Source organism: Lepidochelys kempii, chromosome 8 (genome assembly GCF_965140265.1).
Source record: "Lepidochelys kempii isolate rLepKem1 chromosome 8, rLepKem1.hap2, whole genome shotgun sequence".
In the NCBI taxonomy this organism is placed as follows: Eukaryota; Metazoa; Chordata; order Testudines; family Cheloniidae; genus Lepidochelys; species Lepidochelys kempii.
Window position 1 is genome coordinate 69,408,854 of NC_133263.1, and position 26,007 is coordinate 69,434,860.

General features: G+C 38.6%; 1 protein-coding gene across 2 annotated transcripts in view; it reads left to right on the plus strand.

The window, feature by feature from the left end:
* The window catches only part of COL11A1 (collagen type XI alpha 1 chain), a 233,513-nt gene extending 207,789 nt beyond the window's left edge, over positions 1-25,724 (plus strand). For both annotated transcript variants that reach the window (XM_073356871.1, XM_073356872.1), the window contains 13 exons: positions 4,307-4,360; positions 4,915-5,022; positions 5,110-5,163; positions 12,771-12,824; positions 13,847-13,954; positions 14,598-14,651; positions 14,756-14,791; positions 14,915-14,968; positions 15,907-16,156; positions 19,628-19,740; positions 20,957-21,025; positions 21,716-21,949; positions 24,032-25,724. In XM_073356871.1, the coding sequence (XP_073212972.1) occupies positions 4,307-4,360; positions 4,915-5,022; positions 5,110-5,163; positions 12,771-12,824; positions 13,847-13,954; positions 14,598-14,651; positions 14,756-14,791; positions 14,915-14,968; positions 15,907-16,156; positions 19,628-19,740; positions 20,957-21,025; positions 21,716-21,949; positions 24,032-24,178 (1,335 nt within the window). In that variant the 3' untranslated portion in view covers positions 24,179-25,724. The remainder of the gene's footprint in view (positions 1-4,306; positions 4,361-4,914; positions 5,023-5,109; positions 5,164-12,770; positions 12,825-13,846; positions 13,955-14,597; positions 14,652-14,755; positions 14,792-14,914; positions 14,969-15,906; positions 16,157-19,627; positions 19,741-20,956; positions 21,026-21,715; positions 21,950-24,031) is intronic.
* The last annotated feature ends 283 nt before the right edge of the window (positions 25,725-26,007 follow it).

A 26,007-nucleotide genomic window follows, 5' to 3' on the forward strand; every position in this document is an offset into this window, starting at 1 on the left:
ATTCATTGATTTTGTCTGATGAAGTTTAAAAAGGAAGGGAGAAAGGATACCACTGAATAATGGAATGCTAACTTTCCATTACTTCCTTAAAAGACAAGTGGTATTTAGACTCAGTAACAATTGAAGCAGGCAGACTGAACTGGGACTCTCAAGCAGTGAGTGTTGTTTTTTTTTTCTTAGTCTCCTTTCAGCTTTTTACTGAAACAGTTTGGGGGCATTTTTCAGCCCTATGTCAACTCACATTCTGATATATTAGCTTTATGGGTATGAAGTAGGTGCCTGGATCACTTGCAGCTAAAACTCCATGCATCACTCTAAAAATGTATGGGTAAAAGCTTAAAGAAAAGTAGGAAAGTCAGCATAAGATTTAGCCATATTTTTGTTCAAAACTAGAATGCATACAGCCTGCTTTTCAAAAGATAATCGATTTAGATGGTATGTGGTAGAAGGCTTCTGACATTTGAAAATCAGAAACCAAGGTAACTGCTTGGTCAGTTGGACCCTTTTACATGTCACTTTCAATCATATGCAGAATGTTGGAAAAAATGTAGTTTTTTTTCCCCATTGTGAGTATAGCATATTGCTGCTTCATCAGGATGGCCATTGCACTTGAAAATAAAGCTGAGTTCCTCTCTTTCCCTTGAGTAAAAATACAGAGAAGGTATTCTGAACATAAATTGCTGAACAGTGGTTATGTGTCATGAAAATAATTAATGGTGCTGTCTTCACTAAGAAACATATTTCAATTAGATGACTGATGATTGTGAATAGAATTTTTTAAATTATTATATGGAAATTCTGAAGCAGAAAAAATGCAGACAAGAAAATCCACATACAATGTTCATATACCATCAAAATGGAGAAAAGTTTCTTTTATCTGCTTCGGAGGCATGTGTGGAATGTAACTGACAATACGTCCACTTCGAAGCATAGCATAAAATCATAAACATTACTGTGATAGCTGGGGGGAAAATGGCATTAATTTTAAGTTGTTATTGAGAACTTTTATGTCAGTTAAAATTTACCATACACTACAACAATTCAAGCTCGGGAAAGTAAGATAAATAACAATTAGCAGTCTTCTTCTGCAGAAGCACCATCTGTTCCATGCCAGCAATCAGAGTCTGTTAGAAAGCGCTGTTCATTTAGCCACTTTGTGCTTGATGCAGCGTTAGCATTGTTTGATAATGAATTCACCCCCTTTGTTTAGCAATCATGATTCATTGTATTTATAATTTAGCGATCACAGTGTTTTTAGCTCTGCTAATTGATTTTGCAGCTGTATGCTTAGATTATTCAGGGAACATACTTCTCAAGGAAGTACTACTGCACTCAACTCCTTTCAGCTTCTCCAACTGAAAAGTGTTGGTTTTAACCTTTTTAGGAATTAAGCAAAAATGACTATCAAGTGGTAAAGAGAATGAATGTGTGAATTAGCTCATAATAGAGAAAATATTCCTGTCCCTAAAATGTTTCTAAGTGCATTTATATTCCCGCTAATAATTTTTACTTATGATCATCTTAAGCTATGACCTTTTCAGCTCTTGGTAGCTAAGCATTGTTGGACATGGGACCTGAAAAAAATAAATATAAACCAGATGTTGTTGTTGCTACCAGGTGGTGGTGGTGGAGACACTATATATTCCTCCTATTCCTTGGAGTTAGTACCAAACTGGGCCTTAGGTTATTGTTAGGGAGCACTGTGCTGCTACTATGCAAAACTGAGGCAGCGGTTATTACAAAAATCCCACAGCATTTTTCACAAGAGTAGATAGTGTTAACCACAATGAGTGGCCAACATCCAACTTGGGTAATTTAATTCTGGTTGCAGTAACTTCAGTGGGAAAGGCTTACTTCACTCCTCTTTTTAGCGGAACATTTCATACAGTATTGCTGGAAAATAGTGGGTGCTACATTCCACCAGAAAGATGGCTTCATTTCTGTAGTGAATGAGTGATGGGTATGTACTCATGATAAATACTTGGAGCACTAGGGTAAATCAGGAGTTGCTCTAGATATGCATCGATATAATAGACAGCATAATGTATCAAGCTGTGAAAACAGCTCAGGCCAAATTCAGCCATTGTATAAGTAGGCTTTAGTTAAGTTAAATTGAGGTGTGATGTCTGTCATAGTTCAGGGCAACTGCACCTGTATTTCTTCCTCCCTTCCACCCATCTGGCCCAGCAAGGGCAACCATTCTCAGTTTACAGCTCCTCAACCATCACCTCCATTGGGCAGAGAACCATGTCTCTCTCTCACTCCTTACTGTGGTTTTTCCAGGTTGTACAGTTCCTTTCTTCACTGTTATTCCCAGCAAGCCAGATGGTCTAAATTGCCAGCATCTACATATTGCTTTCTCTCCAGAGGATATAAACAGCATAATTGTCCACAGTTATAAGTTACCATACTGCCCTTTCTAAGAAACCACATTTATTCTTAAGGTAAAAGCATTACAGAAAAATATATATTGAAAACAATAGAAGAACCTACTCACATGATAATCAACTTTCCAGAGATCACCCCATCTCCAATCCTGGGCTCTGTCAGGTATCGGTCCCTCCAACCCTTCCTTAAGGATTCCCCCCATTTCCTTTGTTCCATCTGTTTGCTGGACCAGGATGTCAGTTTAATCTCAGGTGATTTATCCAAAAGTCTCTTCTTTGTCTGCTAATCACTGGAGATTCTAGATTAAGCCTTTCGAGGGGGTGATACATCTCTGGAGATGTTACAATCTGAGTGAATGTGCCAATCACTACCCCCCCACACACACACAAACCCCCAACCTCCCCCTCCCCCCCACACACATTTCTTAGTTCCTGGAGGATTGTGGTCAGTCTCCCCCATGGAATTACATACAATCCCTGGCATACTATGATACATAAACTTAGTCAAGTAAAATCTCCCAATGGTATTGCAGGAGATTGCCATATCTGTCACAAGACCCTGATCCACCAAAGCACTTAGGTATATGTTTAACTTTAAAACTATTCACACATTCGTAAAACTGAGAATGCCTTTGCCAATCAAGTCCTGAATTTGACCCTTTCTGAAGGATCAATCCCTGATCATTCTGAATGTAAAGGCAGAATGTAGATAAAAATTACTGGCTTTGTTCATACTGCTGAACCTTACAACCCATTTTTAATGTTTATGTATTATGGATATTAACAAACAAAGATACCCACTTATTTAAACATTTTAAGAACTAAAGGTAAGCAATTCCTATATCCTGTACTGTTCATAAAACAGATGGACATATAACTCTTACTGAGAAAGTTTTCCAGATTTCTGTTTTTTCAGCCGATGGCTATAGGCAAGAAATATCTGGCTGTAATGAAAAACTTTCTCAAGTTAAAAACTAGCCTTGTATGAAAACCATGTGGTCTTTTATCTTAAAGATTTAAGGGCATTCAAGGGGAGCCTTTTAAGTACAGTACGCTGAAGTTTCATACACAGCTTCTGTTAGTAACAGGAACTGTGTATATAAATCCCCTGAAATCAAAATTAAACTTTTTATGGTTTGGGAGCAGAAAAATATCCCTTTTTTAGTTTAAAAACTTCTTTTAAAAAATTGATGGCATTGTCTGTAGCCGGGCATAGCATTGGCATTCCCTTCCCAAGTCCCACCCATGTGGATCTACAGCTAAACCTTATCACTGTTCCACAACACTCTGCTACTGCAGCCCTGAACAAAATCCAGTGCAGAAACACCCAGATTTGCAACCTAACATTTTAGACAAATGGATATAATTTCTGTATACAGGAATTTAAAGGGTGAAGAAGTGTGTGTCCTCTCATTCTCCTTACAGTGGCACAATAATAATACCTAGATTTTTATTGCAGTTAGTGATATAAGTCCCATTGACTTCAGTTGGATCAGATTTAGGCACATATTCGACATGTTTGGAAATCCTACCTATAATGTTATTTGCCTTTTCTCTTAACTTTTATAAAGTTTTCCTATGTCTTTTGATATATTTATTTATGTCATTCTCTTTGCTCTGTGTTTATAAAGGGTACTTGATTTTCTATTTAATGTATTTGTCGTAAGCTCCTAATAAAATGTATGAAAATAAAAAAGGTTTAATGGGGGGTAAGTGGGATTTTTCATTTTGTGGATAAAATGGTCAAGAAATGTTTTATTTATATTACTATTAACATTCACCAAACTTATTATTCACTGATACAGAGGAAATTGTAAGAACATTTCAGATCATATTTTCACCACTTCGATATAATTTTAATATACTATAATTATGAACCAGTATTTATCTCATACCTATACCTTTTTCTTCCTTTACAGGGCCCTCCTGGAGCAGCTGGTGCTGAGGGCAGACAAGGTGAAAAAGGTGCAAAGGTAATAAATATAAGAACATCTGTTCTAAACAGTGAAATACAAAAACCATTCCAAAAACTAAATCATGCTTTTTCTAAGCTATTTATTCTACATATAGTATGTGATATTTTAAACTTACCAAAGTAATCACAGTTAAGTTGTAAATAACTCAGCTTAAAGGGTTATATAAGTTATAAGTTGTGAAATTCCTTTGCTTCACTTTTGCTGCACAATAATTCATTTGTGTGTAATGCAGTGCAGAGGCATCCCTCTGGAAAGAAGCTTCTAGAGATATTTGATGGGTTGCTGTGTGCATTGCTCACAAATGCAAGGCCAGGTCATCTCGCTAGTGCAGAAAAGATGGGGCGAACATGGTCATGTCCATCCCATAAACTTTAGTGCAGGTTATCATAGTTATCAGTCAGGGGCCAAGGCTGCCCTGAGGGGAACAGATTCAGACTGCGATCAAAGGGTGTGAAAAGCTCGTTGTGTCCTCTGTCTCACTTATGCACCCATACCGAGCCATGGATAATCAACTCCATTAATGATCTGATCTGATATGTGCTTCCTTGTAGGGTGAACCTGGTTCAGAAGGTGCACCTGGAAAAACAGGACCAGTTGGTCCTCAGGGACCTTCAGGAAAACCTGGTCCAGAGGGTCTCCGTGGTATTCCTGGCCCTGTGGTGAGTTCATTGAGTATACAGCAAGATTTTTATCTTTTTTTTATCTTGTGTATCCACTTTTTAAGGGATCTTAATTGTTTCTAATAGGGAGAACAAGGACTACCTGGAGCACCAGGTCAGGACGGACCACCTGGTCCTATGGTGAGTATCCTTCCTTCCTTCCAATGTTATGTCAAAGAGAAAAGTCCTTAAAAATGTACCATTAAGGTCTCCATATATGTTCAGGGGAACTGATTGTACAAATCGGTGGTTACAAGGCTTGTATCCTTCTGTGTTTGAAAATATTGAGTGCCTGCTTTACAACGGCTTTATCCAGTAATAGAAATTAGCAACTGCATTGGAATCAGTGGAGTTACATTGACATAAGACTGGAGTAACGCAACGGGGTATCAATCCCTTCAATCCTCTGGCCAATATTAGAATAAAAACCAACATATACAAGTACAAGAATGTGTACTATCCAGAAATGTGTTTGTCTCCAAACAAACACTAGTGAATATAAGGCCTTATGGCCTTTATAACAGAAAAAAAATAATCCTGTTAAAAGAACATTTCCTTGACATTGGTGATTTCACTGCAGCCTTTGCTGGTAATTGAGGTCATGTAGGTACATGTAATTCCTAAAGGGTCTGACTAATCACTGAAACTCAAGAACATTCAGAATTAGTATCAGAGGGATGGTGAGGAAGATCTATACCTAACCAGACTTCAGGATGGGTTTCCTAGCAAGGCAGAGCCATACTCCATCTTTAATTCACTATTCCTTTCCTCAAGAAATAGTTTATGGTTGAGGTTTTCAAAGGGTCTTGAGGGAATTAGACATCTAACTGCTATTGAAAGTCAATGGGTGTTGGACACCAAAGTCCTGTAGGGCCCTTTAAAATCTCATCCTAAAAAGCTATCTCAAAGAGGTCAAAGATGAGGGGTGTCATCCTTAGAAACTACTCAATGCAGCTCATCAAGTCTTCATTTTTATACTGCACAGCAACCTGCATGTTGTTACATGCTTTATTTTCCCATTCTCTTTTCCATTTGGACTCTGAGCTCTTACATTACTATTTTACCTTATCCTACCCTTATCACAGCCTCAGATCCATTTTTGGGGCTGCTATAATATTTGTCCTTATTACTCCCCAAGCATTTAAGATTAAATGGAATCATCACCTACTATATAAACTGCTGCTCATGGAAAACCTAGCCAAAGCCAAAACTGCACTCCTGCACAGTGCGTTGTTGGGGGAAACCTACAGGTCTTTGTAGCTTGCTACAAAGTTGTGTTTCATGATGAATTGTTGTGTTAACTCTTTAGTTAATTCTCAGAATATGCATTCTGTTTTATTGTTACTTCAGAGCAGTTTATTAGTCATCAAACTATGTTTTGTGACTATAATATTGATATGGCTGTAAAGCAAGGAACTAATACTTCACAAATTAATTCATACTCTAGCCCAATCACCACAACCACAGGAAATGTTTAAAAAATGTTTGGCTGCTGCAGAGTGGTATTTAATGCTCCTTTATCTCTTAAAAGTGGCTCAATGGCCAAATGAATATTACTGCACATGAATAATGAAGGCCAAAGGAAACGAAGCATATAGAAGTCCTAGTAGTCAGTGGAAGTAGTGGCATAATTTTCTTAATAAGTCCTTCATGAGGAATAGAAAAACTAACATGATGAGCAGTAAGTTATTGCTGATCGCAATCCAGGCTTTTATTACATATACATTTTAAATCTACAATACCTGGCCAGATGGTTCGGATCTTTGCAGCTAAGCAAAGGTGATCTAGCTATAAGAGAGGTCTCAGGTCTCTCACTTGCCAAAATCTGGATTGACTAGAATGCATTGTATTTGCCCACTCTGCAGTCCTATAAATAATCTGATTTGTTATTAACCCCTCTGAGGATGGGTACAGACATCTGCAAGGTGGGAAGGGAGAAAATTGGTGCGTTTCAAGAGAGAAAATGGCCCTGGGCAGACTGAAAGATTGGAAGTTTTGAGGACTTACTCTGGATAAGGCTTTTAGTTGGGAGGAAGTTCTAGAAGGTCTGCCTCTGAGGTGATGCTGCTCAGATGTCAGGAGGAGGTAATAAATATTCTGATGCTGAACAGAAGGCATTTAATACATTTCCAGGATGACACATTAGGGATAAAGGCTTTGAAATAGAACATGGACACAGTCATGGTTGAGTGAAATGGAAGAGCAAGTGTCAGGTTCTCAAATGACACACAAGGGTATGTTCTTCTGCTGTCACACATTAAATAAAAGCAACTGTTTCTTTTGTTGCTGGAAGTTTTAACTGGTGCTGATGTGCACAGTGACACAACCACAGCACATCAAGATGCTGGCGCCGTAAGAGGTAAATTCCTTCTCTTCTTTTATTGCAAATGGCGTGGTTCAACCGTGCATAGGTGATAAGGGTCAGAAGGCCGGAGGAATCTTCCTGTACCCTCCTCTCCCCTCATGGCCTGGCAGGGATAGGTACCCCTACATAGGCCCTAGGACTGAAGTAGCTTCTGCAGATTAACTATACAGCTGCTCCAGACATCCTTTGTGAAAAGGATTCCTGCCCCACTTCCCTCTCACTTCTGAAGCCAGGTACTGAGGGTTGGGTTTTAGCTAAAACAGCTGCAGAGCATATCGTCAGGTTCTCACAGCCAATACAAATGTGGTTGAGAAAATGTGCAATTCATCATCTAAAATAAAATGCTTCCTGAATGAGTCCTTGCTAGGACTTTCGCCTCTGAAACACTTTTTCACTTTCTTGTGTGTATCGTAACAAGAAGAATAGATTTTTTTTCATTGATTGGAACATTGTATGGACACATTCCGGTTGACCAATATAGATTTTTGCAAATGTTCAAAACCCATGATTTTACCCTATAAGCAAGAAAGAGCTTCAGAACATGTATTTACATTTTTTCAGGACTAGAATTGTTTCTCCCAATGGACTGTGATGCAACATGTCTATCAATCCATACATAATTTGCATTACAGTATCAGTAGAGGCTCCAAGCAAAATCAGGGTCCAGTTGTGCTAGACACTGCATATATACATTAGGAAGAGAGACAGCTCCTTCCTGAAGAGCTTACAATCTAATTAGATAAGACAAAGAGTGGGAGAAAGACACTATTGCTATTTCCTTAGTGCAGAGGGAGACTTGAGGCACAGAGATTAGGTGACTTGCTCAAGGTCAGACAAGAAATCTGTGGAATAGTCAGGAACTGAACCCAGATTGCCTGAGTCCCAGCACTGTTCCTTAATCAAAGAGCCATCTTTCCTCTTCTAAAACAAAAATTTACTGGTCATTGAATATCCCTTTTCACATTTAAGTAGCAAAAATGTCCGGTGGGATTTAAAATAAAATGTATAGTTAAAAGACCTGTCCTGAGGCTATTTTAAATGCCCAATTTCAATCAGAAGCAAAGTATATTAATGAGTTATATACCATTGAAAATAAGAATTCAAGATTGCCTGTTGATTAGCTAGCTCTAGTAAATCATTAGATTTACACAGCAGCATATTAAACTTTGGTTCACATCTGAAATAAAGTTCAGAGACTGCAGTTGCTGAGTTTAGGTTGCATTCCCCATGGACTGCGGTTGTGAGAAGCATGCCAAAGTAGATATGCAGCAGAGAACAACATGCTGCAGGTGAAAATGTTTGATTCTATATTCCAGAAGCTAAAAAACATATCAGACCTGTTTTCCTTTTCCCTTTTTGTTCATGAATTATGTATTTGCCTAGTCTTTTGCATCAACTGATATCCTGAAGTAGAAATGGAAAAGGTACACACTGAATAAAAATTTGTACATGAAGAGTTGTGGTACTTCTGAATCTGTGCCACATTGGAAGTGTCATTTATGACTGCTATCCATATCATAACTTCTCATATGCCCCCTGGCAGCAGGAGACTGGTAGCGATGAGATACTGGATCATTTTAGCACCTCCTCTCCCCAATGTACACATGTCCAGTGTGAGATTAATGGCTCTGAGAAATTAATGCCTCTTCTACATGTGCATATGCCCTGCGTCACTTGGATTTTCACTTTATTCTGCACAAATTAATCAAAATCAGAATTTTGTTTTGCTCCTCATACGAATAGCAAGAGATTTATCAAGTTTGTAAGCGAAGAGTTCTTCCAGACATAGTCTCATCTTTCCAGATTTTTAAAAAATAAACACCTTTGTTGTAACTATCACAAGATTAATATCTTAATAGACTTCCCTTATGTCCTTGTTAAAGTTAACAGAAAAACTCTCAAGGAGGCAGAAGGGGAAAGGAAAATTATGTGAGTTTCCGATCATGAAGTTTATTCCAAATTCTTCCATCGGTTATGAGGAGAGCTCACAAGATCAACCTTTGGTTGTGTCAGATCTGGAATAAGTAAGGGGTTCACAGTGCTCCAAACCCTGTGTACCTCTGGGGCATCTGTAGAATCTCAGTGATATTGGTGTGGATCCCCAGGCCTTCTGGCTTCCTGCAGTTTTATCCTGCCTGCCAGTCAGCACAACACCAGTGGAGCCCTTTGGCGGATTTCTCCTAGCATCGTCTAACACTGGATCCTCTAAAAAAACCAGGGTGCTGTATTCTATAATGCGGAGTTCTGCTGAGCCTTGGACTGTAAAAACTTCTGAGTGGCTGTCCCATGGAGCTGAGAGATAATTAAGATCCCTGTCTGTTCCCTGTTTTTTCCCCTTGACAGAAATCTAGCTCTGGAGCTCTGAACCTCCCCCTTTCTCATGTTTTGGCTAGGTGCAGGGCCATACAGAAATCTAGAAGCCAAGGTCAGGTCTTTCTTAGGCCACAAGAGAAAATGAGCACTTAGCCCATTGGAAGACGTTACATTGGAAGACGTTACAAAATCACCAATTTGATGTGATTTACAACCTCTTCTCCAAAATAACCCAGACCTGGAAGAGCAGAAAGAAGTGCATTGGCTGAACAACATGAGGAAGCTTGCATATTAGGCCAAATTCTGCCCTGATTTCTTCTCTCACTACCTCCTTCAGTGCAATCTCCATTAAATCAGGACAAAATGTGGCCCTCTATATCTGGCTCAAGCAAACGCACATTTGGGAGTTCTAAACTCACTCACAAATGAAAATTAGGGAAGACTGTTTTGTACCCATAGCAGAGGATGTGAAGTCAGAAGCTCTTCACACAGTGGAAATGGCAGCTTCTGGATTTTCCATTTTGTTCTCTTGGGAATGTGTTTTCCAACTCCTGTGGCGTCCTCTAGCTCCCCACTTCCACGTTTACTTTCCTGTCTTCAAATCTCACATCATGGTATCCTGCTTTTCATCTCAGGAATGCTGGGAATGACTCCTGCCAGTGTCAATTTGTGGACATTTCAGGTGGTCCATTACTAAATTAGATATTGAGCACCACATACTTCTGTGGATTCTGTCTAGCCTCTTTTAAAACTAATTCAGATAAAGTAAGTTTAACTACCAGCTAATGAAATGATGTCCATTAACACTGCTTAATCTCTTGTGTTATTGTGTGTGTTTGTGGTTTCCGATGTTCTGGGCTATGGATAAGTAGCTGTCTCCTAGGTAGATTTTCTAAGCTCCCATACATCTACATTTTGTTAAAAAAAACAGCAAATAAAAAAGTTGTTTCAAAATGCACCACAGGAGCATCTTCTATAATCATGATACTGTAGAGATCGATTTAAGACTATAGAACCTTATTAGATTAAGATTTTTAAATTGTCAATAAAAGTTTAACAGGCTTGCTCTAGTGAGATATATTTACATTGATGCCAAAAGAAATTGCATTTCAGTTTGTATCAACATTAAACACATAGTGCTAATGCTGTCACTGTGATGTTATTTTTTTAAAAGCTCCCATTTTTAAATCCTCATTTTAATTGCATTTGTTTACAAGGTTAGTGTGAGCCACAGTTTCACAGAGTCACAGGGGTGAGTGATTCAGAAAAACTAAGGCTCTGGCAATAGTGTATTTTATAATATCATTGTCATCATACATAGGCTTTCCCAAAAAAAGCTCTTTAAAAGATGCATACTGTAGGGTACCAAAACAAGTTTGGTAAATTCAGACTGATGCCATTTGGAAGGCAGTTCCCTTCTAAATCTCTGAGAAATTAGTGTTTTAAGAACAGTTCATCCAGTCCAATTCTTATGGGATATTCCTTAAGCCATTGTTGAATCTATGCACACTGCTGTCATGATGGCTGAATCTGGCAGCATGGGCAAAATTTACAGTAGAGCTGACAATCTCCATGTACAGTTCATAAAACATGAGTAGTGGTTCTGGTTAGTTTATGTATGCTTGTAATTTAACAATACATCTCCCTACACAGTGCCAAGTAAGGACCCTATCCTGCAAATCTTAGGCAATTAGTGCCATTGATGTCCATTGGATTACTTATATGAAAAATGACCACTCACATGGCCAAATTTGAAGAGTCAGGCCCTACAGTTCCTCACTGGGGTCCCGTGGTGCATGAATTCTAACTGGATAATATAGTGCTTCACACTTTTGTACAGCTTTTGTTTTTTAAGCACCCTGTCGAGAGCTGACAGAAGCAGCATTAGCATTGCTTCCCCAGGACCAATTACGGACCAAAATTGGGGCAGAGTTTTTCTGACTCTCTTTTAGAAAGCACCTTCTACAGCCGTGGTGCTGTATAAATGATTGGGGTGGCATTGTTTTAAGAGAAAAAAATATTTACTGTAGGTACTTATATGGCCCCCATCACTGTAGTGTCTAAGTGCATCCTAGTCTTTAATGTATTATCCTCATGGCGCCCTGTGAGGTAGGGAAGGGCTATAATCTCCATTCGACACTTGGGGAACTGGGGCATGGAGAAACTAAGGCCCATTTTTAAAGTTATTTTGACATTGTTCTGCTTGCATTGCAAGGCCTAAGGGTCAAAAGTCTGAAGGTATTGAGGTATTTAACTCCCATTGAAATCAATGGCACTTAGGTGCCTATATACCTTTACAAACTTGGCCCTAAATGACTTACACAGCCAAATCTCATTTTCAGAAGTGGCAGTGCTGAGCAAAGCAAGGCCTAAGTACCTTTAAAAAGCTGGGTCTAAGCAATTTGCCCAAGGTCACACAAGAAGTCTGTGACAGAACAGGGAATTAAACCCTGAGCTCCCTACTCCCAAGATAATACCCTAACCCTGGACTGAAATATGGAGTGGCTTTCAAACCAATAACAAAATAGGGGGAAATTAATATAAGACACCTGCTTAACAATCTGCAAGACATTACTGATCCTTACTACCAACTTAAGTGGTCTCTTTACCACTGTGTTATAAGAGGATAGGGACAATAAAGAACAAGCGTTATTGGAGAAGTAATGAAAAGCATGTAAAGTGCCTACAAGCAAAAGTAATAAGATCAACAAAACATAGATTAGAAAATCTGATTAACTATCACATGCTTCATTGGGTACTTCCAGTGCCACGTGGCGACTTTTAATTGACCTTTAAAGAGCTCTTTCCTCATAAATTTCCAGTCACAGAGGCCCTCACTTCCACTTTCTAGTCTTGTCAAAATCAGCTCTTCTATTCAGAAATGTTTCTTTTATGCATACACTTAAAGATTATCTTGTGCCTTAAGTTGTACACACAGCCCATCATCAGCCACTGAATGCCACCATACCTGAACTTACAGTACTTTTATTATTTCAAGTAACTACTATGAGTACATCATGCCATGCCATTTAAAACTTGTGTTTAACATTATTTCCTTTGACCTATTTAGGGTCCACCTGGCTTGCCTGGACTGAAGGGGGATCCCGGTTCCAAGGGTGAGAAGGTAGGCTGACATTTCTCACTTTGTGTCTTCAGTTTGCGAAAGGCTCCGTTAATTGCATCATCAGTCTAAAAGCCAAGTGTTGGCTGAGTGCATAAGACAAAAAAAAAACTATTTCTGTTGTATAAAAGATGCCATAGTGACATGAAAGGTCCATGGCACCCATCAATCAACTCTCCACTGCCATAATAAATAATAATAATAATAATTAATAATAAATAATGAAATGGTAGGCCACATCTGCCCATCCTAGCAGCATTCAGAGAGAAAGGAACAGTCATTGCCTGGAAGGTAAATTTAATGACCCTGGCTTTTCTCTGTTATTAGGAGCCCACAGAAATCCATAGGGGAAAAGCATATAGTTTCACAGTTGGGAATAAGACACATTAGCTTTTATAGAGAGAAAGAGCCAAAAAATATAAATATAGAACAATTGTTGTATTTGTCTTTACTGTGAAGTAATAGCAGAAATGACTTTAAAGATATAGGATGGGCTTGTCAAAGGATCCTAAGGGAAACAGGCACCGGAATCCCATTGAGCTATCAGGGCACGGGGAACTGTAGGTAGAAAGGGAAATTGTTTGGAATGAAGCCCATTCTATTGTGAGTTATGTTTTATTTACATACTTGGATCAGGTATTTAAAAATATATATTACATATTGAGGTGGTTTACAACTCACAAATGTGTCTGGACCATTTAAATACTGACAAGGGTGTGACTTGATACTGATAGGTATTGTTATTGGCTTCAGTAAGTAGCTACTATGTAGCACTCACAGATTTATTTTTCATGGAATACGTAAACTCTGCAGGTAATCTCTGAGCATAAATGTCAGCAAATGCATGTACCTGCAGAATAATTGTGTGCCTACTGTTTTTAGAATTTTTAGGATTTCTCTGTAAATACCTTCAGTGATGACTTTTCAATACCCTAAGCTATCAATATATATTTCTCATGTAATTTACATTATTCATAGTTATATACATTGACCTTCAATCTTACTTTTCTCTGACTCTTTTCTAGGGACATCCCGGTCTGATTGGTCTGATTGGACCTCCAGGAGAACAGGGTGAAAAGGGTGACAGGGGTCTTCCGGGTCCACAAGGGGCTCTCGGAGCCAAGGGCGATACAGTTAGTAAAACATACTTTTGTTTCCATTTAAGTTCTGTACAAGCCTGTTCTCTCTGCCAAGTCAAGAAGAAGAAATTTTGAATTCTAAACCCTTTGCACAGATCTTGTATACGAGTAGCATTTAAATTGCAGCAGCACCTAGTATACCCATGAAGAATTAAGGTCCCATTGTGTTAGGTGCTGTACAAACATTTCACAAAGCTAAAGAGCTCAAAATCTAGCTTACAGACAAGGCTCAGTCGATGGATGAAACAAACAAATAGGTGGAGGACATGGTCACAACAATTTGCTCAACATTTTCAGTTACACTAGCTGTGCTCACAATGGAGCTCATCATCTGCCTAGCTTTTATCAACTGGCAGTGTTCTGTGTGCATGATGTCAAAAGCGAGCCTTAAGGAGGATTTGGCAGTGGATGGGGTAGTGGCTTTATGAACTTTGGAGAAGTACAAAAACAGAACTCAAATTGGCATGTCATGTTGTTAATCATAAAACAGGGTCTAGATCATTAAGCCGACTCAATCCCTGCGTAGAACTACTCTGAGGTGTACTTAACTAGTCATCTTATTAACCCTGTCACTGTTGCTCAGTATAGCAGAAACAATGGAGCTAGAATAACGTAGTTTCTGCTCATTCTTCTTTAGGGCATTCCCGGTCCCGCTGGTCCACTCGGCCCCCCTGGCCCTCCTGGTTTACCTGTAAGTAATTACATCCAAAGTGTCTTGCCAAATATTGTTCAGTTCAAAATATTCCCGTTTTAGCTTAAGTACAACTCGGTATAACTGTGTCCGTTGTCCCCTAGGGTCCTCAAGGTCCAAAGGGTTCCAAAGGATCCTCTGTAAGTAACTCCTCTCCAGGCTTGTTCTGTATTTTCCCTTGGGGTTGGTGGTTTTCTTAAAAAAATTAGGCTGTTTTGTTTTTCCAAGATTGCTAACATAGTGTTTCTTTCACTGATTTGCAGGGTCCTGGTGGTCAAAAGGGCGATGGTGGTTTACCTGGCCCCCCAGGTCCTCCCGTAAGTAAAATCACTTATTTGACAATGCATTCAGTTAATGGTCCAAATGATCCTGTTTTGTAACACTGGCAGGTAGGACTTTGGAAAACTGCAGAAAAGGAAAATATTAGAGATGGTTGGAAATGTTCCAAACCAAATGCTTTTCTGTTGGAAAATTCCAGTCCATAAATGCAAAAAATTTCATGGAAATGTGATGTCTCTGATGAAAATTCATTCTGAAACAAAAATTTGGGGGAAAAAAAGGGAAAAACTTTTCCTTTTTCAGAACATAACATTTTGATTTTCCATTTTTTGATTTTATAAAATATAAAATTAAAAACAAAAGTCAAAAGCAAAATGAAATATTTTGATTTTCTTGAAATGAAACATTTTGCTCAATCTGAAATGCAATTGATGGAGGAATTTTGGTTCTCTGGAAATTTCAATATTTTTGGTTTCATTCCGGAGTATAAGCATACCAAGAGACTGTCTGTCTCAGGTTGTTTCCCAGGTGCATTAGGCAAGCAACCCCAGAACTGCCCCCCTTTTGGGGGGCAACTTAGCCTTCTCCAAGTGGCTGGCCAGCTCTGCTAGGCAGTATGGTGGTGGACATTGGGGGTGGAGCCTGGGCCTGCCTCTTACATGCCCCATTTGGGGCATTGCAGGCCTCTGGAAAGCAGGAATATTGCAGTCCCTACATTTTTCTGAGCACATGGACTGTGATTTTGCTCCATGTGGCATTCCCCCTGCTCTGCTCCCATATAAGGGCCAGGCAGAATCTCTCGCTGTTTCTCTGTAATCAAGCCTTGACCAAATGAAAGGAAATCCGAGAAAAATAAAATAAAAAAAGAAGACAGACCATTCAAACCACCTCCAGCCAGGATTTCCATCTATCAATCTATTTATGCATCTAGAAAATAAAATTAAAAGGCAACCAAAGTATGTAATGTACTTTTCAGGGTCCTCCCGGGGAAGTTATCCAGCCTTTGCCAATCCAGTCACCCAAAAAGACAAGAAGATCTTCGGATTACATGCTGGCTGATGCAGTTGATAACATCCTGGATTATTCTGATGGCATGGAGGAAATATTTGGTTCACTCAATTCCCTAAAGCAAGATATTGAGCATATGAAGTTTCCAATGGGCACTCAGAACAACCCAGCCCGAACTTGCAAAGATCTACAACTCTGCCACCCAGACTTCCCAGATGGTATGTTAATATTACGTGACAAAAGCAAATGGGCTGAGGTTATGATTTACTAAGATATATTGTCAGTTCATTAATTCCAGTTATATGGTTAATATAGTCTTTCAAGAAAAGCTAAGAAAATGTTCGTTAAATCCATTATTGGAGGCAAAAAAAGCCATTTATAAACATGGTGAATTTAATTTCAACTACAGAAATTCTGTGTCTGTAAAGCAAGAGTTCATTACATATGCAATACAGTCAGTCTGGTTTTAGATGTACAGCTTTTACAATTTGCTTTACAAAAAAAAAGCATATTAACAAGGAGAGAAATAAAAGTTTAAATGTTTATTTAGAAAAGGAGGCTTTGCATTTTACAAAACCACCTTTTTCCAAAGAACAAAGGGTGAAGTCCTTGTGCCATTGGGGTCAATGGGAGCTTAGCCACAATGATGCCAAGATTTCACCCAAAAGATATAACTATTTTAAAACTGGGGGTGGGTGGCTGGATGCAGATTTCTTTTAGGTGCTACATATATTAGTCCAGAATTTTAAAAAATGATCAGAGAGTTGTACGAGACATTCCTGAATTCTGCTCACAATACATTCCTTCATAATTCTTTCATCCTAAAAACACATTAAGCAAAAAAGACTGAGGTTTATGTGAAATGTACGGACATATTCAAGATTATGGCAATAAATCTGGCATTAAAGTTTAATAAAATGCAGAGTCATAAATTAGGCAGTGTTTCAGAGAAATAGCTTTGTTTATTTTTTAATTTTTTTAACTGAGCTTACTCTCTGGTAAGCTTTAAATGAAAGCCAACTTTCACACAGCTCTCCTGCTTTTATATTTCTTCTATTGTAATGAATATTTCTCCCTGTTCAAAGTAATTTTTTCACATTTTAAAATGAGAGCAAAAATACATCTTGACAATTTAATACTACTTATTGTTTTCACTCTAGACAGATAAAAACAGATGGTTGCCTTGAGGAACAGTTAAGTAGTGAATGTGCTGTATGAAAAGTACATATATTACAATTCAGTACCTCCATTATAATGACTATCTTTCATAGAAAATCTCTGACTTGTTCACTTACCAGTATTTATCTGTTATGGGGAACTTTTGTTTTAATATGAGTGAGGGTTTAATTTGGTTAAAATAAAAGTGAAAACATTCATTTCTTTACAAAGCTCTTGGGAGTAGGAAGCTAGCTGTCAGGACTGCCTATTTTAAATAAAGAGCGTCTGAACAAAGAAGGCTTAAAAATAACCTGTATCTATTACCACAGATATCACACATATATCCTTATGTTCCATACTGTACATTCAGGAGACAGTATTACTGCAAGGATTGGTAATGCACGCCGTTCAGAAACCTGCACTTTGGCTCGCACCTGGGCTAGGAGGGTAGTGACTGAAAACCCTTGCTATTTGCTGTTCTGCCAGTAGTGTGCAGTTAGCTGGTGGTGTTAATCCACAACACAGAAAACACCATTATAATTAGAATGATTGTTAGCAGTCACCTTAGAGACTGACATTTGAATGGTCTTGGGACTGACTAGAGCACTCACCCTCAGCCCTTGTCTACACTAGCATTTTTAGGACCCATAATTCCCAACAGTGCATATCCACCAGTTGTAAGAAGGGTGGAAGTTGTAGAGCAGAAAAGGCTCAGAGCAGTTCAGACGTCTTTGCCATTATGTTGTCTAGCCAGCCATCAGTTATGGTGCTTTTACTATCTGGAAACATCTGAGCCTCGTCTACACTGCAGCTCCAGGGTTAGGCAGCGTAGTGGTAAAATACAGGAACCTGAGGCTTATCTCAGTTTCCACCAGTGCTGCCAGTGCAGATGCATAATTCAGGTGTTAGAAGCAGGGGCAATGGCTCTAGTCCCAGCATGCACCACCCAGCAGAGGTGCAGAAATAAGCTGAACTCCAGAGAGGTGCTTAGCAGCGGGCACCCTGCTTCTGTATACCTACGATTTCTGACATGCACCCTCCCATGACTATGCAGCTCCACACCACCCTGAACACAGGGCTGTGCCTAAACATCACAATCCAGCCCAGGGTTTGAACTGCTCCTTTATGATGTAGCCTTAACATTTCTTCTGCTTGTTTTTCTTTCAACATTCTGAAATATCAGGTTCTGACTTTCTTTAACTGAAGGATCTGGATGTTGAAGTCACAGGAGGCTGACATATACAACATGCTTTCTCCATTCACCTGGGGTCTCTCTGAGAGCTCTGCCTCAGATTTCAGCCTCCTGCAGTGCCATTCACCAGTTCTGCAAATGATTTACTAAAGTCCCTCAGCAAACAAAGGGAGTCATACCCTGAAATAAAATACAAGCTAAACTAAAATAAAAAACAACTGAGGCTGGTTTTGTCTTTCGTAAAGGAGCAATAAAGACAATGACAAAAAATTGTTTTTGCTTCCCACTCTTTAAGATAAAACAACTATAGCTTTACAGCTAAAACTTTTTGAGGAGCATTATATCGCAGTAAAATATGACTTCCAAATTGTCAAGGTTCCTCCCCCACTCTGAACTCTAGGGTACAGATGTGGGGACCTGCATGAAAAACCTCCTAAGCTTATCTTTACCAGCTTAGGTCAAAACTTCCCCAAGGTACAAAATATTCCACCCGTTGTCCTTGGATTGGCCGCTACCACCACCAAACTAATACTGGTTACTGGGGAAGAGCTGTTTGGACACGTCTTTCCCCCCAAAATACTTCCCAAAACCTTGCACCCCACTTCCTGGACAAGGTTTGGTAAAAAGCCTCACCAATTTGCCTAGGTGACTACAGACCCAGACCCTTGGATCTTAAGAACAATGAACAATCCTCCCAACACTTGCACCCCCCCTTTCCTGGGAAATGTTGGATAAAAAGCCTCACCAATTTGCATTGGTGACCACAGACCCAAACCCTTGGATCTGAGAACAATGAACAAGCATTCAGTTTTCTTACAAGAAGACTTTTAATAAAAATAGAAGTAAATAGAAATAAAGAAATCCCCCCTGTAAAATCAGGATGGTAGATATCTTACAGGGTAATTAGATTCAAAAACATAGAGAACCCCTCTAGGCAAAACCTTAAGTTACAAAAAAGATACACAGACAGAAATAGTTATTCTATTCAGCACAATTCTTTTCTCAGCCATTTAAAGAAATCATAATTTAACACATACCTAGCTAGATTACTTACTAAAAGTTCTAAGACTCCATTCCTGGTCTATCCCCGGCCAAGACGACTACAGACAGACACAGACCCTTTGTTTCTCTCCCTCCTCCCAGCTTTTGAAAGTATCTTGTCTCCCCATTGGTCATTTTGGTCAGGTGCCAGCGAGGTTACCTTTAGCTTCTTAACCCTTTACAGGTGAGAGGAGCTTTCCCCTGACCAGGAGGGATTTCAAAGGGGTTTACCCTTCCCTTTATATTTATGACACAAATCAATTGTTATCTTAAGTAAATCCTCTCTTGTTTGTTTTAGGTGAATATTGGATTGATCCTAATCAGGGCTGCTCTGGAGACTCCTTCAAAGTGTACTGTAATTTCACAGCGGGTGGCGAAACTTGCATCTACCCAGATAAGAAATCTGAAGGAGTAAGTACCAATCTGTGTTTTGGGTTGACTGTTGACAGTTCCTGCCATGTTGTTGCAATATTGAACTAAATAGTAAAATGATACTGTCATGTTTTCATTTATCTATTTTTCTTACAGGCTAATTATTACGTTTAATTTGCATAAACATGAGTAAGGCTGCGAGTCTGTTACGGAGGTCACTGACCCCAGGGCCAGCAGCAGCAGCAGCAGCAGCAGTCCCAGGCCTCCCCCTCACCTCGAGCACCAGCGGGTGCCTAGGAGCCTTCCCCTCTCAGAGCACCAGCAGACACCCCAGAGTCGCCCCTCCGGAGCAGCAGCTGCACCCCTGGACCCCCCCCAGAGCACCCAAGACTTAGTGAGGGATATATAGTACAAGTCATGGACAGGGCCATGATTTTTTGTTTATTGCCCGTGACCTGTCCAGGACTTTTACTAAAAATATCCATGACTAAATCTTAGCCTTAAACATGCGTAAGGCAATGAAATGATACACAGAGTAAACAAATAGACACTTTTTACCCCCTTTATCTCAGATGTACATTTTTACTCACCTGCTTGCTAGCTAAATGTCTCCTACAGCCCAGGACGTGACCCAGCTAGTTACCCATTACTAATGAACATACAATGTTCAATCTGAGACCTAAACGATAAACTCTAGTGTCTGATTTTCTACTGTCTTACCCCTACTGGTATCATTTATACCTGTACAAAGTAGCTGAAAAACACTACTATTATGAACTTGTAGTGTTTCACACCCATAAGTATAAATGGTTGCCTATGTGCAACCAGTGAAGAAAGTGGCTTTCTAAAAGCCTGTGTAGACAAAGGATATGAATCAATGTAGTCATACCAGTGCAAATCCTAATTAATCCAAACGGGTGCAGTTTACCCCAATAACTTATCTGAATTGATCTGAGGTGTCTCTGCTACATGCTCTGTACAGTTTATGAACAGAAATTATTCTGTCATCTTTAATTCAGTTCAGTTGGTCTAAAGTAATTAATTTGTAGATATTTTATCTCTGTCTAAACAAAGTATCCAGTTTTAGGGAATTAAATAAATCAGATGTAGCTGTGTCTCTGCATAGTTCCGAAGACCACTTAAAATAGGTTGATATCCCAGAAGGAAGATTTATTTTACAGTTTTTGATGTGAAAATGCATTCTTTTTTCTAACACACGTTGTAAATACTCACATTCTCTGCTCCTTTACAACAGGTAAGAATTTCATCATGGCCAAAGGAGAATCCAGGAGCCTGGTTTAGTGAATTTAAGAGAGGCAAATTGGTAAGTAGTCATCTCAACATACAGTGATTAACAAACCAGGCAGGTACTATCACCAAGTAATCTTGACTATATAATACAAAAAGGAATTTGTGCAGCCTCAACCTTTGCCCCCTTAAACATAAGAGCAGTAAAGTGGCCTCTTTCACATAGGAGAGCAGGAGCCTGCCCTGTTCTTGCCTATTTATCATGCTTCAAATGTAGCAAAAATGCCAGTGGTTAACTGCAGAGCGGACTGATGTATTCTGGCAGCTCTTGCACCACCACTAACCCTCTGCAAAACAGCTTGAGTGCAGATCCCCATGCTCCATTCCAGGTACACTAAAGATAGGCTGCAGCATCATTTATGCATACTCAGTAAAAGACATATAGTTATGATTAACTGAACCTATGTCCCAGAAGAATTTGCTATTACAAGCTCACAGAGTATTCTGGAGATGATTCTCTGCGTCTTGCAATAGGATGCAGCTAAATGTATAGTTGTTTGTCATAATCCCTACTATAAAATGAAAACCTGTGTACTGATTCATAGCTTGATTGTGCTTTAAAATCTAACAATGACAATATAGTATGTATCAGCTGATTTTCACATTAAAGTCAGTTAATGGGATTCTGTGTCAACTGTAATTTTCCACTTTTGCACTTAAGAGATAGAAACAACCAAATGTTCATATGCCTACTTATATTTTCCAGCTTTCCTATGTGGATGTTGAAGGCAATTCCATTAATATGGTTCAAATGACATTCCTTAAACTACTGAGTGCCTCTGCCAGACAAAATTTCACTTACAACTGTCATCAGTCAGTAGCTTGGCATGATGTGTCATCTGACAGCTATGACAAAGCACTGAGGTTCTTAGGATCAAATGATGAAGAGATGTCTTATGACAATAATCCTTACATCAAAGCTCTTCATGATGGTTGTGCAGTAAGTATAGGCTCAAAATATTCTTTTCTACTATAATATAACTGGTGAGTTTCGTAGTCAAACTAGTTCATTCTTATGCTGGCTTCCTTCTGAGAAAGGCATTTTGTTTTTAATACTCTGCCATTTTAGTAGATTTTAACTACAATGAATTAGTCACTTCTTTAAATTTCATATGAAGAAAAATATCAACCATAAATTAAGCAATAGCAAAGCAAAGTTTGGCATGAATGGTTGCTGTTAGTGCCAATGTGCTGAAATTAGATATTTTGCTATTGTAAATGTTAGGTAAAGGAAAAGCAGCAGAAAATAAGTATTGTGAAAGGAGGCATTGCACTGTTAGTATATATTAACTCTCTGAAATCAGTTAATGCAAGGGGAAGATACATAGTGAAAACACCAAAAATGTGCATTGGATAGCAGTCCTTCATAGATACACCGTGGATCCAAAGCTTGTGAACAAATTGCATAGTTTGACATGTGTGCATTGCTTATCTAAAAGAAGAGCAGAAATCAACACTAGGTAAAGTCCAGGAATTATATCCTTCCCACTCTTCTCCCAGCTTCCCTAGTGTCACTAGGAATATTCCATACACGCACCAGATATCTGATCATCTCTCCAACAAGGTATTGGGTCCATTCAGGTTTATGAGTTGTTAGCTTCTTGCTTCAGAAGCCATGTCTCAATGCTGAATATTTTGCCATTTGTTGTCTAGATAGCTACATATCTATGCATTTATACCTAACTAATCGTGTTTTTGTGATATCTAAGAATCCTCTCTAAAATTCATGAGAGACAATTATTGAGAAGGTTGTGATAAATAGCTTGGGGCAATACCTGGGGTCCTTGGGTTTCCTATTTTTTTTCCATTTGTGTTAGACCAGGTTGTGATACAAAGACATTGCTAGTGTAGTTGGTCAGTGATCTCTTCTTGGCAATGGATGTAGATCACTTTCACTGTGGATTCCTTTACCTCTATCACCCGGGTTTTGATGCAATATGCCGAGGGTGTTGTTCACACAGGTGTGAAATCTGGCAGAGTTAGACAAAATAGTGCTCGATTGGCTGTGTTCTTTTCTTCTTTAGATGAATAGTAGTGTTTTGTTTATCTGCCAGAAGCCTTCTCATGATGGAGTACCATAGGGTTCTATTCTATGATTGCTTCTTTTCAACATGTACCTCTCTTCCTAGTTATTTTAGTATTTTCTTTATATCTTCTGCTATCATGGCCTCTATATGTGGAACTCTTGGGAGAGGTAGTGAAATGGTTTTGGGGTGCAGTGCCATTAATAAGCTGATAACACTAGATTCTAGATCCCTTTGTTATCATAGCCTGCTGTGACATTCTCTCAGCTTTCTCAGTGTCTCTCTGAGATTAGGGATTGGATGAGGGTGTAAAATGACAGAAGATCATTCCAGATAATAGCAAGATGTTGCTTTGGCTGGGTAAAATACCAGAGGAAATGGTGGAGCTGATATCTGCCCCCACGATTAACAGGGTTTGACTACTTTTTAAAAAAATAAACAAAGGTGCACAATCTAGCAGTCATGTCAGAATCCTGGATATTTTGAATTTCCAAGTAGCTGCTGTAACACTTTGAAATGAGGTTACAGCCCTTCTCATTGGAAGTGTATATTGTCTCCGTTATCTCCAGATTGGATTACTGGCCTCTTCATGAGGATAAAATCCCCACAACCCCTGACAACATGATTCACCAGCTAGTACATATGTAAACTCAGAATTCTCGAGGGAACTTTAAACCTCTTATGGATTTTTCCAGTGAGGGGGCCTGTTTTAGCCCGTAGATTTTTGTGATGTTTAATCACTTTCTCTTTTCCAAAAACAATGGTTTCACATTTGCATTTTTAGAAGATAAAAATACTAATTTTAAAAAAGAAAAGAATTCAAGAAAAAAACAGCTTATTAGAAACATCTGGCATTAGTGCATACTGTTCAGTACATGGGGGGGCAGTTATTTATAATAACAATCTATATTGTAAAGTTAACTTGTGAAAGATCTATAACACTGCAGCTTTTATGTATAGTCATTTTTTATTTTGTTTTGCTCTTTTTTTTTTTACAGTCAAGAAAAGGCTATGCAAAGACTGTGATCGAAATCAGTACACCTAAAATAGACCAAGTGCCTATTGTTGATGTGATGATTAATGACTTTGGTGATCAGAACCAGAAGTTTGGATTTGAAGTTGGTCCCGTCTGTTTCCTCGGTTAAGTTTTGGGCAAAGAGCAGATCGGCAAACAAGTTGTGCCGAGGTGCCACCAACCCACTTCATGCCACATGCAAGTTTTGATTAAGGATGGCATAGAAAAAATGCCTTGCTGGGTACGTATGTCTTATCTAGGAAATATCCATTGCCCTTGTAGGACCAGAATCACATGACTTAAACTTATTTCGCAAATCATGGGGGACATAAGAGGCTATGGCAGTGACACACAACATAGCGCTAGCTTTATGAATACTCCCTTTGGATTCCTTGGTGCTGTAAAACATGAATGTCATGGTGCTCCTATTTCAACAAAGAGGTGCTAAGGAGGTGTGTTTAATAAATTGTAATTATTCTATGTACAGTACTATACTGTTATTTCTGTGTCCATTTCCAAAACTTGCATGTGTCTCTGAATTGCATCTGGCTCTTATTTTATAATTGCAAAACATTGTTGTCAATACTGTGTATGTATTATGAAAAATAAAGTTGTAATTTCCAGTGAATCCAATTTAATTTTTCCGATTAATAATAAAGTCCCTTTGTATATATTGATGTTGAAAAGCTCTGTTATTTGAAGTCGCCAACAAAGCTTCAGGTGGCAAAACTGGAAAATCTTTGGAAAGGAACTCAAAACAACACTTTGCTGATATTACTTTGTGAGAATGAATTTCAAGAATGTGAGAATGAATTTCAAGAATGAACGCACCCACTGAGGTGCTGTATTCCATGGTGCTATTACCTCAGACTTTTTATTTTCCTTTCAGATTCCAGGATTTCTTAAGATACCTGTATATACCTAAAATAAGCAAGTTTATATTTTTGGGTGGGGAAAATGTGTATGAAAAAGGGGGGGAAAGTATGTGCAGAGATCTGTTTAAGTCTATGTGAAGTAACTGGTAGTCCTAGTTATCCTTTTTTAATCTCATCTGAATTTGTTTTCATTGTGCTTCTTTAAACCATATAAATATTAAAACTTGATTCAAAACAACTATTTATGGATTTGTGCAGTGTTTACATAGTTTTTTATGTGAGCAGCGATGAATATTTGCTTCTGAACTGGATACTAAGATCCACATGATAGCCCATATATTATTTGCCCATCCCATCAATATGAATTCTCTATTATTTCAGCTTAAGGCCAGGAACACAATATGTCTAGGTCATGTGATTCTACCTAGTTGTGAAGCAACGTATGAGGGGACTGCTACCTACAGAGCTTGTTTTCTGACCCAAACTGTTACAATTTGCAATCCAAATCTCACAAAAAGGTTGGTTTGGCCTTCCATCTAAACATTTTTTTTTCAGGTAGTTGGAAGTAGAAATAACATTTTAACTTTAAAACACAAATCCTTTTGTAATTATTTTTCATAATATATGTAAGACTTGAAAATAAATGTTTGTTACTATTTCTTATATAAATTGTTAAATTAATTGGTACCAGATTCCACTGCCTCATTTCCAACTGGTATTTTATACATGTAAAAGTGAGATTTTAAAAGTCAACCTTTTGCTGTTCAGAATTTCTTTTATTTTTGAACCAAAGTTTGTAACTGTCACCTCAAAGAGGGAAAATACGAATTTTATTAATAAAATCAAGTCTTGACTACCTGGACTGGTCACTCTGTTTCTTCAAACCACAAGAAATGTTATATCAGTTTCAGTAGTGTAATGGCATTCTGCTTCCAGACCATCCAGAATGAAAAAAAAATCTTATTATATACACAGGCAAGCACTACAAATGCATCATGGGCAGAGGAGTTAATATCGAAGACCCCAATTCTGCAATCGAGAGCTTCTATACAGCCCTGTTAAAGTCAATGGGGCTTTGTGTAGT